This window comes from Seriola aureovittata, chromosome 11, assembly GCF_021018895.1.
Source record: "Seriola aureovittata isolate HTS-2021-v1 ecotype China chromosome 11, ASM2101889v1, whole genome shotgun sequence".
NCBI lineage: Eukaryota > Metazoa > Chordata > Actinopteri > Carangiformes > Carangidae > Seriola > Seriola aureovittata.
Genome location: NC_079374.1, coordinates 3,127,712 through 3,140,211, shown reverse-complemented (window position 1 = coordinate 3,140,211; position 12,500 = coordinate 3,127,712). Strand labels below are relative to the sequence as shown.

Sequence of the window (12,500 nt, the reverse complement as noted above, 5' to 3'; positions counted from 1 at the left end):
TTCAAACAAATCCACACGAGTTACTGGATGTGTTTTTGAAGCAGCTCTTGTATATAGCAATAAAACTAAACAATATGTTACTGGCATAAACAGTAAAACATCTCAACACAACAGTAACTATATACACGGGTCTGTTGTGAATATGTGGAGACCGGCCTGAGCTGACGTTACCTGCCGGGTACCCAAGCTCTAACAAACTACAAGATCCTGTAAAAGACCAGAAGAAGAGGAAAAACACCAGCAGCCAAACCCTGGAAATAACTTCTTTATAAAGCTTTGATAAGTCTTTTATGAACAATTAATGCCTTCAGGAGACGAGACCGGCGCCTGAACTCAAACTACCAACCTCTGACGCTGGGTCAACAGACGACATGTTCTCCAGCAGTGACCCTTTGTGGCCTGTTAGACGTGGCACTGCAACAATGCTCTCTCTCTCTCTCTCTCTCTCTCTCTCTCCTCTCTCTCTCTCTCACTGACCACTGTTAACTGTTCACTGACTAAAGCCGTAAAGTACAGGTCTGCTCCCATCCATTCTATAAAAGCCTTCAGACCCTTATAATTGAAATAAACAATATCTCCCAGTTAATTACTGGGCTAAGCTAATTAAAGAAAGGCCATGGTCCTCGGCGGGCACTTTAAATACACCGCTGGGACACAAGAATGCAGGACACAATTCAAACAGGGAGAAAATAGCTGGGACTCTGTGTAATTTTGGTTGTGGACCGCAGGGGAAAAAATGTATAATTTAAGCCAGAAATTATTCATTTAACATAAACGCTTGTTTTAAAAAACAAAAAGTATTCATTTGAGAGAAGCAGGGGGGGCGTGTGTGTGTGTGTGTGTGTGTGTGTGTGTGTGTGTGTGTGTGTGTGTGTGTGTGTGTGTGTGTGTGTGTGTGTGTGTGTGTGTGTGTTGTGTGTGTGTGTGTGTGTGTGAGAGAGAGAGAGAGTGTGTGTGTTTTGTCTGTGATACTGCACAAAGTGTATGTGAATCTGCAGATACACCCTGGCACGGGTTAAACAGAGTTTACAAGTGCGCGCGTGCCTGCGAGTGAAGAGCGCCCGAGCCGGTTCTCAGAGAGTTTTGTTTGTGTCGAGTTGTGATGTCCCGTTTAGTTTTGCCTTTGAAGCCCCTGGTGTGGTGTTTTTTTCGAGAGGAGTGCATTGATGTGGACTGTTGGCGGGGGGGGGGGGACCAGTGTGGCTCGCTGTTTTCCATACACACTGATGAGACAGACAGAGAGAGACCTCCCCTGATACTTGGCAAAAACATTTGAGGCTAAAAAGTGCTACTAATGGCATTCATCTGCAAACCGTGGCAAACACTCGCCATACAATTTACTGGGCTATTTTAGGCCGTCACTGTAGGATAATGTGCATCTGCGTGTTGTTTATTTTTCTAACTCGCTTTAACAGGCTGTCAATTGCAGCTCTGAATTTTACAACCAAAAAAAAAAAAAATAGGCATAACTGCAACATAATGAGGTCACAAGTATGAGTTAATACGAGGGTTATGTTCATACTGGAAGCAGAAAGAAACCAGTAACAGCTCATTTGCATTACATCTGAGTTTATCAGATTCAAAGCCGCCAGGCAGCTGAACAGCACGGAGGGGTTTCCCTAGGAAACATGAACGTGGTAAATGGCTGATTGGAAGATATTCTTCGTATTATTCTGCTTTAAATAGTGTGGCAGTCAGATGTTCTTCTGAGTCTCAGGTGTTGAGTGATTGGGGATGTGATGCTGATGATATTCGTGTTGGTCGTATTCAAGATGCAGTGGTCAGTGGTAGATGAGCTAGCTAGTTAGCCAGATTGTCTAAACCTGCTTTATTTGGAGGTAAAACAGGAGATAATTGCCAACTGTGTGGGAGAGCTGTTTCCATGCACAGGTGGGAACAAGCTAGGTCAGCGTGTGACGTCTGATGGGTGAAGTTTGAAATAAGTCGAGCTAACCTGACGGTTTATTTTAAACCGGTCTGATTGTCAGGACACTCGTGTTTCTTCTCCCTTTTAAAGCTGCTTCAATAACAACACATCAAACGACGACGGATCGCTTATAGTGACGCACCTACACAGAATTATCACCAGATCCTGCAGCTCCACTCGGCTTTACAGAGCGTCATAGTGAGACTTTACTGTTCACCGTCCACCACCTCAGTCAGAGAGCAGCTGGAGAACACAGTGGAGCATTTAGCAGCTAAAGAGCCAGAGATTTCCTTCAGCGGCTGGTGGAGACCAAACACAGAGCTAAAAGAAGGAGAGGGAACACTGGACTGAGAGTCATCAGGTGACACAGACACTACAAATATTAAACTGTTTACCTACGAGTTCACCATTTCAACTTAGATACGTCGAGTTGTTAACACCTTGTGTTCACTGCCTCTGAATGGAGCTGGAGTGGCATTTGTGAAGTTAAACTGACTGACTTGAGACCAAGAAACCCTTCACAGACAGACAATCCACACACACAGAAATAACACGACTACAACAGACCTACAATAAAAAACATTTACTAGAGTCATAAAACATCTGATAAAGTTTTTAAATCTCTAAAACGATATGAAGGACTCAGTTCACTCCATTTAAAAGGTGCAAAAATATCTGAAACCAGCTCTTACAAGATCAGCGGGGACTTAGGGGATAAATAAGATTAAGTAGTTAGAGGATCGAGTTGTGAAGTTATAAGATTTAATGACAAAAGAGAAAGAACGTGCGACTGATTGAAGCGCTGCAGCTGCTGGATGTGAGTCGGGACTATTGAGGGAAAACAGATCGTGGAGGTCGAGAGTACACGGCCTGCTTCAGGTGGGCTGGAGGCCTGATAAGAGCTGCCGGCCTTGAGGCAGTAAAGGGATTACCTGTGGCGGTGTGTTCATGTGACTGAGAGGACACACAGACACGCACACACACACACACACACACACACACACACACACACACACACACACACACACACACACAGATGGGGGATCTCTGTTGTTCCCTTTTACATGGATGTGAGGCAACGTCCCCACATGGAATATTCTGCACGCTCGAGAGGAGACGGCAGTAAATGACACTGTCCTGCTGCAGATGACTTCCATCTGTGCAACAATAAATTACAGTTTTTCTTTTCCTCTGCTTCATAAACATTCTCACACATACTGTAGCCTCACACACACACACACACACTCACACACACACTCACAATGTATTTTTGTCTTGCGGAGACATTCCTGTCCGGCTCTTTGTTGTGTCTCTAATGAGTTTTACAGGCTGTGTCTGTGTCTTAGTTGTGTTTTTGAAACATTCTTGTGCTTATTACCACTGTGTCGGTGCAGTGTCGGCTCTAAATAGACAACCTCACATCCAGTTTTGTTCCCAGGCCGCCGATTAGAGGGAGAGCCTCCTTCTCGTCTTGACCCCTGAGCTGCAGCGTGTCTCGCTCTGAGTCAGTCCTGCCACAGTTTACACAGTGAGAGACACTCGGTGGTTGGAAAATCATGACTATTAATAATGGCCCCTGATGAAAGTGTCGTCATGCTAAAGAAAAGAAGCAGCTTGACCTCAGACGTTTAGCTTTTTTTAGATGACGGTATAGTAACAGGGTTTAAAGACTAGACCTTCTGTTTCGAGCTGTAGGACGATGTCTCATTGTTTTTATTGAGTGCACATTTTTCTGTGCTGTCACAAACTGTTGTGTCCACTACTGTGACGTGGACTTTAGCCGCAGTGACTTCCTCTGCTTCCACCGCTGCTCCAGCGAGCTGTCTGCTTCTTATTCTGTTTTCTATCCTTCCAATTTCAATTTATCAAACGATCGCCGCCACCGAAAACACGTCATTTGAGGATCAAGGCTTTCATCTCTGCCCATGAGGTGAGTTCAAACTTAATGTTACAGCATTTAATTCATGACAAAGATATTAAGCAAACGAGTGTCCAAGCACAGATTTAAAGAAAAGTTAGACATTATTTTAATGAGAGCTAAATGAGACCATTGCTGGAGCCAGAAGCAGGCTAGCTTAGCTTAGCATAAAGACTGGAAACTGGGGGGTCAACACGTAGCCTGGATCTGTCAGAAGTGAACTAAACCCGCTTCTACCTCCTCTAAAGGTCACTAATTAACACGTTAGCAACACAAGAAGGAATAATAGTTTTTGTACAGATTAAACAAACCAGATATAACTTTAGTTATTGAGCTTTAAGTGTGTTGGTAGGTAAGTTTTGTCACCTCTGGACAGGAGAGAGAGGAGAGAGTGGCATCGAGCTTCTCACCTACATCTAACTCTTTTCTTTTTAACTCTTTAAGGATGCAGCTTCATTAGCACAGAGTAACGTGCAGCTTTAGAGATGATGAGCCTGTAGCTCACTATGATTAAAGGACACGTCTCCCATTGTGCATGTGTACTCTCAGCGCTTTGCATTAGGTCTCTGTCCCTGCCCGACACTTTAAATCCTGATTCGAAGATAAACTTCATCCCTGTAGTTTTGAACTGACATCATGTTTTATCAGTTGGTGGTGAGCGTGCGTTCATATGTTTGTTTACTTATGTTTGAATTAAAGGAATGCTTTGGCTTGAAATCCTGAAGGATTCATTTAAAATCTCTTTCAGATGCGGAAGCCGTGGTGCGACGGCGCTCGTGGCGTCTCCGACTGACCGTGGGCTTGTGCGGCCGAGCTGTGGGAGTAGCCGAGGGCCAGCAGCGCCGTCTCCACCAGCTGAGAGAAGAGGATATCCTTCCTGACCAGGACGAACTCCGCGTGCTCCTCTCTTCCCTCACATCCGTCCGTCTGAATCCCTCCGTCCGACTGCTCCACCACACAGAAGACGGGAATCATCAGACCTGTCGAGGAGAAGGAGAAAAACAACAGGAAGATTCTTTTAATATCTGGCTTTTATTGTCCGTGATCACAACACAGTTTATCCCTCACAGACAGCAGACATGTGGATTGTATTTATTGCGGGTTTGGTCTGTAATCACTTCAACCTTTCTGTTTTACACTGTTGAATATTGCAACACCTGAAATTCTCAACATGCTACAATCAACCAAGGATGTAAAACAAATGATATGCATTCCTGAGTCGACTGTAACAGTGTTGTTCACTGTCCACTCGACGTTTCCAGGCATTTTACCTAACAGTCTATTAGATAGGCCGCCGTGACAATGGCTCCCCTGACAGATATGCAAAGTCTATACAAATACACAGAACACCTACACTGAGAGCAGCTGCTACTTTCATTAATGGCTTTTCAACAACCAACAAAACTGTGAATGTTGAGTTTAAAAACTAAAGCAACGCTAAATATTAGTGTTCATGAAGTTGATACAGAGGAAAAATAAATGTCTTTAATTAACACGATAGTGTGAGTCCTTCCTTCAGTATGCAAATTCAGTCCAGGGGAAAACCAAACCACTTTAACAGTGTGTGTGAAACCAACTTGCAGCACGCACACACACACACACACACACACACACACACACACACACGCTCTGTATCAAGGATTAACAGAAACCTAATTCAAGTAAATCCGGGGAAGATTTGAACCTTTGCGTTTGGACACGTGGCTCCGCCCCGCTGCCTCGTCAGGTTGCAGCTTCTCATGTGGTCGTCTAACCTGAACGCCGCCGCCGCCGCCACCACCTTCACAACGGCTCACAGGAGCATGTTGTGTCTGAATGTGACTGAATCCATCACAGGAATGATTCATGTCGCGCTCATTTATCTGATCGGCCGCCACTTCGGCTAATGTTCGGTTCTGTTCAGGCAGCTACGGCCAGTGAAAGGAAACAGCTGACAGTTGGTAGGAGAGAACTCTACATCCTGTCTCACTGTACATTCGATCACCAGGGTTAATTATATAAGTCGATAGATCAGGTTCTGCTGTAGGGTAACTAGTTCCTATGACGTGTCTAATGTTCTTCTGTGGGATATTGATTAAAAAAAAAAAAACCTGTTCACGCGGTCCCTCCTGGAGGACATTCATGGCGTTGAGTTCCTCCGTTCACATGAGAAGTGACAGACATAGTCGCGTCAGGAAAGAAAAAATAGATCTTGAGGGAGAAGTTCAGACTCTGACCTCAGCCGACCGCGTTGTGAAGTGGGTGTGAATGTCAGATTGTTGATTTTGGACGGTTACAGTTCTCCGCTTTACATCTCTGCTTCCTTGTGTCACCTTGACGTGCTTTTATTGCTTATTTATTAGGATCCCTGTCAGCTCTGTGTTGCCAATGTTGACAGGCACTTGTTCCCTCTCGGTATCTGTTTACACTGAGTGTCCAGGTCCAACATTTCCATCCCTTTGGCTCCCGACACTAATATCAATCCTTCCTCCAATATCAGCCTTTTTCCTAAAAGGCTTTTGGTTTTGGGCCACGTGTCAACTGGCAATTAATTAAAGCTCTCTGAAGAAATGATGGACTGTGAGCATTAGGCAGCGTCCCAGCACTAATAATACAGGGCACGGCAATGTGTTTTACCGCATGGATACCTCACAACACTACACACACACACACACACGTACATATGCCTCCTTTTCCTCAACACGCACACACATGCTGCTCCATACAAACACCCCTCCCTCCCTCCCCCTCCACACACACACACACACACACACACACACAGATCCATCCCACCCGTTGTTTTAATCAGTCAATTCCTATATTTCTATTTCCTCCTCATTAATCACTCTGCTCCCAGTCCTCCAGGCTCTCATGGAGTGAATTACACACTGGAGCACCGTGCCAATTCAAGTAAGTGAATTTCCCCCAACAGGGAAATATAACTGTCAACACAGAGCAGCTCCCTCCGACCAGCACTCTCTCTCTCCCTCTCCCCGGCTCTATCTCGCTCTATCCTCTGTCTCCACCTCGGTCTGTCTTCTCTTATATCCAGTGTCCTGTGATTTGCCCGCCGACTGTGTGATCTGGTTTGGATGATGTGATGTTGCCTCAAACCTCTAATCCCTCTAATATGTATTGGGATGAGTGAACGGGGATATTAAAATAAGCTATGTGTGTGTGTGTGTGTGTGTGTGTGTGTGTGTGTGTGTGTGTGTGTGTATAGAGTGTAAGTGAGTGTGTGTTTTGGCAGCATTTCTTGGGTGTGAGTGTCACAGCGTAGACATTTGTGACTGTGGACATATGGTGTGTGTGTGTGAGTATGTAAATCTGTGCGTGCGTGTGTGTGTGTGTGTGGCGGCGCCCTCCTCGTGGCAGCGGTGTGGTTTGGAGGAGACACGTCGAGTTTCCTGTCTTCAAAGACAACCCGTCATTATTACAGGCCAACCACCCGTTCAGCACAGGAAACCCCTTCCTCCGTCCTCCTTCCTCCCTCGGCCCCTCCCTCCATCCCTCGTCACTTTTCTCTCACAAGCGTTTTTCTTTTTCCTCTTTTTCTTCTTTTTTTTTTTTTACATTTAAACACTCATTCATTCTCTCACATTGACACATTGATTCCTCCTCTCTTCTCGTTGATTTGTTAGCCTCTTTAAAACCAGACACAAGTCCATCTTTACAAACTTAATCTGTGCAGCCCACAGTAATGTTTTTTTATTCTTCCAGAAAACACCCTGAAATATAAATGTTCCATCCAGTGTAAAGGTCTGTGTCCATGTGTAGTGTGATTATAGATCAGCTCTAGCTTCTATATTAATACTGTGAAAGTATCAAAGCCTCAGTCCACAGAGAAATGCACACAGCCTGTATTCAGAAACTGAGCCTTAAAACCAGCCGTCAGGACTTCTGGAACTTTGTGATGTCACAACAAAGCAGTCACCAAGCCCCGCCCACCTGGACCCACCATCCAAACCTTGCAGGATTTGGTTTCTCTGAGTGTTTCTACCTGAAATCTGAGATATTTTTATTGGATAAGATAAGAAAACAGTCAGCCAATCAGAAGAGAGGCTCAGAGCCTCCTCTCTTCTGATTGGCTCACTGACCTGTTGTTACTAGAGCTGCAGAGAGAAGCCTGAGAGAGGAGATGTAAAACTACACTGAGATGGTTTTTGGTTCTTAAAACCACCAATATATCTTCTTATGGATCAACACTTCAAAATAAAACACAGAAGAAGAAGAAAATATGGAGCTTTAAAATATGAATTTTAAGAAAAATTTGTATCAAATCCTCCAGAGAGTATCTAGAATATTTCTGTTTGATGTGATTCTTGTGTTTGAATTTTTCATTTAATGTAAAAAAGTAAAAATCAGAACTCTGTTTATGATGAGAAATTAAAGGAAAACAGAAGCAGAAATCAAGAGTTTAAGACATTTCTGCAAACACATGGCAACACAAACACCCAGAGGGATAAAAGCACACACACATGCACACATGCACATAAACAAGAAACTTTCACAATGAATGCAGGGATCGATAACCCAGAGTGAGTTGTATAAATCTTGTTTATATGGAGCAATCTCCTTTATTTGGTAAGCCTATATTATACAGTTCCCCCCTGACTTATAGATTAACAGTGTAGAAACAGCTCGGGGGGGTTCTGCCTGCAGCGCTGCCACGCTACGACACAGCGAGCGCCCCGAGCCAAACCCCAATCACAGCCAGGATGTGGCTCGTTACAAACGCTGCCTCTGGGTTCAGTACGTAAGAGCTCGATAAACCTCCGACACCTGGGAGGAACGGCAAGAGCGTGTAGATGTGTTGACATCCAAAAGAAATCCAACACTCCTGTAATCTGTGCACTTTGAAAAATAATTATTATCTTGTCGATTTCTTAAGTGGAAGGCTTTTTTATTATTATTATTTTTTAGCCATCAGCCATATTTTAAGAGGAAGTATCTTTAACTTTTCATCAATCAAGTTTTTATGCAAATTTTCAGAAAAATTTGGCAAAACAAAATGCAAATGAATGTGCGTCTGTATCGGCTGCTGTCATGTGACTGTTGGGAGTTCAGTGCATCATCGAGAGAAACAGTTCATGGCACTTGTTCTTTAGTCCAGCGCCTGTTTGTTTCATGTGTTGCTGAGAGGAAGGCTGAAGTCTCCTCATCAGATCTGATGTGTTTTGTTCCTTCAGCGGACGTTTAAGTCGCGTGCTTCACGTTCACTGAGTCTGTTTCTGCTGCATTTGATGCGTTTTTTTATCACTACATCAACTTTAAGGTTTTTGCACTGATTAAAAATGTGCACAAGAAATGATCCAGTCCACGTATTAACACCTCTGATAGCGTTGCTTACCTCCCAGGGGTCTCGGCGGCGCTCCGTTGTGGCGTATGCGCGGCCCTGTTGGGCTGCCGTTGAGCTCCAGCCGGCCCTTCTTCCCCGGCGGCGGGAGGCTGAGGCTGAGGCTGAGGTCCGGGCTGCCTCCCCTCCGCTCAGGACTGTCCTGGGTGATGGGACTCTCCCCTCCTCGCTCCATCCTCCTCCAGACCCCCAGAGGAGCTCCAGCCAGAGAGAACGAGTCTGGAGAAATTGAGACAGGGACACAAGCCGTCAGTGTTTGTGCGATTCAAAATAAACTGTCGGCTGCTGTAAATGCTCACCAGCACCAAACGTGTATTCATCCGTGGCTGAAAATAGTCCCAAAAATAAGCACTGTTTACTCCTGCTTCACTAACATTTGCCAGAAACTATAGTGCCCAGTTGTTTAAGGACATAATTAACCCTTTTAAATAAAATGCAACTTTATATTTTAAAGGTTTGTGTCTTCAGTAACCAACAGGCTCGTATCTGAGAGCCGCAGATGGCGAGGGGAGGTCGGAAAGTGTTGAGCGCACAGGAGAATGTTTTTGGTCTTTTCCATGGAGTTTGTTGACAGTAAGAAAAATATAAAATAGCAGCAGCTTTATCCTTTAAGTGGAAGAGAGAGAAACAAGTGGTGAGGCTTCAGTAGAGAGGGAAAAAAGATGAAGAGACAGACGTTCATCGGTGTCTGGAGCGACTGTAAACTCAGCAACAACAACGTAGGAGCCTTGTGTGTGTGTGTGTGTGTGTGTGTGTGTGTGTGATATGTGTGAATACATATAGATGGGCACAACCCCCAACATGTACACACACAGAGTGTGAGCCTCGTGGGTGAGTCGTCGTCCCCTGATAAGGAAGCATCAGCCAAAAGTCTAATACAGGGTAATGCCATTAGAAACGCTGCCAGGAGCGACAGGGGACGCACGCCAAAGTATCAAAGAGCAGCCAGCTCGCTCAGGCCAAATGGACTGCTTTTATTTACATACGAGCCCCTGGACAATATCTGCCAGCATGTGTGACCCTCGCTACACACAGAGAGAGAGAGAGAGAGAGAGATTAGAAACTGTCCGTGGAAAAACAGAGAGAGGAGAGAGCGAGCACGGGAGGTTTTACTATTAGAGGATGGAAATCAAGTTAGTGACCAGATCTGTGGAAAAACAGCGAGGGTCTCTGAGCCGAGTGTCAGCGGCCAACAAGGCAGCAGAACAAATGAGGGAGAATCCGTGGTTATTGTTTGAGTGTGGCATATTCCACAGCGCTTGATTAGAAACTTCACCCCCCCCCCTCCTTCCTCCCACCACCCCTCCCTCACTTTTTAATATTTCTGCAGCTTTTATTGCTGCAGCTGTCGTAACCCACACAATGTCTTGTGTGGTGATGTCTCTCCATCTTCCTCCTCCTCTTTCTTTTTCTCTTTCCTTCTCGCCTCTCCTCTACCTTCTGCTCTCGTTCTTACACAACAACAACAACAACAACAACAGCCTGAAAAACACCATCCACCACAAACACAACTCAATCTGAGAAGTATTAAGAGCTCGGGCAAAATTTCAAAATGAATAATAAATTAAAAACATTAGCTTTGGCGTGATTAAAATGTGCGGGAGGCGAAGGCCCAGAAAAATGCAAGTGGCAGAGTTTAATAAAAGTGGCTTCAAAAAGAAAAAAGAAAAAGAAAACAAGTTGAAAGAGTTACACTGAGGGGAAAGCAATGGGTTTAAATGTGAGTACAGTGGAAGCTATAATTCACAGTGTGAGGCTCGCTGAGGAAAAGGGAGGCTCTGCAAATAAATCTAACCGCTAACAATGTTGTAGCTACAATAAAGAACAACCGAATATAATAGAACATTGAGAGAAATTCACTGGCTGTTGTCGGCTGCAATTTACAGCCGGTGCGCTGCTCCTCAGAAGAGTTTCTGTACGTGGACGTGAACGTCTGACACTCTTCAATTTTTCACGTCTTGTTAAAAAATTATCCTCCAAAGAATCTTGTCTTTATCACCGACAAGTCCCGTCCCGTTGTGTCGCCCCCCCCCCCCTGATCCCTATCTGACCTGCCCTCGCCGACATCTCACCATCTGACCTAGAACACACACACACACTCACACACACACTCACACACACACACACACACACTATAACAGATACTCACAAGTTCCCAGCGTCATCTAATCTCCCAACACATCCTGCTTCAATTACGTTTCATTTGGTTTTTAACCCGAGATGAAGAATGTTATCGTGCCGTGCATTTTTTATTTTTTATTTTTTCACCTAGTGCCATCCCACAGATAAGATGTCCCACATCAGCAACAGCAAATATTACCACATCCAATCGTTACCAGGTCATGTGCGGTCAGATGAAGTGCTGAATGAAGAAGGAGTGTGTTTCCACCGTTACAAAGTCAGTAACACTTTACTTTAAGTTCCCCTATTCAGCATGTGTGAGCTTTATATAAACACGCAGGCAGTTGTGAGCAGATCTAAGTGTTTGGCTCCTGTGGGCGCCCGGAGGTCGAGGCTGCACATAATGAAATCCCAAAGACTTAATATTAGTTTTCAGTTGCAATAATTGACAAATACTGCACCTCAAAAAACCTCAACAGGCAACATGAGGTGCTTCATTCACACACATAAAAGTCTAAAAACACAAACACAGCGGAAACAGAGCTGAAACACACCAAGATTAATGGCAAACAGCACGTTCTCACTCCCGAGTCGTCACATTCAGACACAAAGGCTCAAATTAGGCCAAAAAAATGTCAAAAGGTGCAAGTGCATTTATCATCTATACACTTATACTCTGGTTGTTCACAAGTGTAAAGGCTTCTGGAATAAAAACAAACTTCCGTCTCTTTGTTTGACGTGCAGACGATGTCAAACTCATTTTTATTTTTGCTTACAACTAAATTATAGTGTATTAAATAAAGTTTATTAAATGCTTCTGATGCCAAATTACAAATAGGGACTTCAAGTTAAGTGCTGCAGTAAAGTTTTAGGAAGTGTTTGCAGGTGATACAGAAGTAGTAGCATCAGAAACCTTTGACTTGAATAAAGGTTTGCGGTTCCGTCTCTGCATCAGGGTTTAGTTAACGTGCACGTGAGGAGTGACATGTTGACATGCTGTAGTACTCTGGTGCAAGTTCAGTTTGATGGCAGGTGAAGTTGATTTGAGAATTTCTGCTTCAGACTACGTTTCATCAATTTGTCAGTCGTCAGAAATTTAACCAGAGACTCTTTTGATTGATCGAGGATTTTCTGCTTTTCTGTGTCTGATGTGACGGTGACCTGAACATCGTGTTGTTAGACTGCTGGTCGGACCAAAC

General features: G+C 44.4%; 1 protein-coding gene across 4 annotated transcripts in view; it reads right to left on the bottom strand.

Annotated features, from left to right (window-relative positions):
• Nucleotides 1-12,500, bottom strand: part of satb2 (SATB homeobox 2) — a 48,788-nt gene that overhangs the window by 29,309 nt on the left and 6,979 nt on the right. For all 4 annotated transcript variants that reach the window (XM_056389067.1, XM_056389069.1, XM_056389071.1 and 1 more), the window contains exons 2-3: nt 9,175-9,399; nt 4,640-4,825 (exon numbers count right to left, since the gene is read on the bottom strand). In XM_056389067.1, the coding sequence (XP_056245042.1) occupies nt 4,640-4,825; nt 9,175-9,355 (367 nt within the window). In that variant the 5' untranslated portion in view covers nt 9,356-9,399. The remainder of the gene's footprint in view (nt 1-4,639; nt 4,826-9,174; nt 9,400-12,500) is intronic.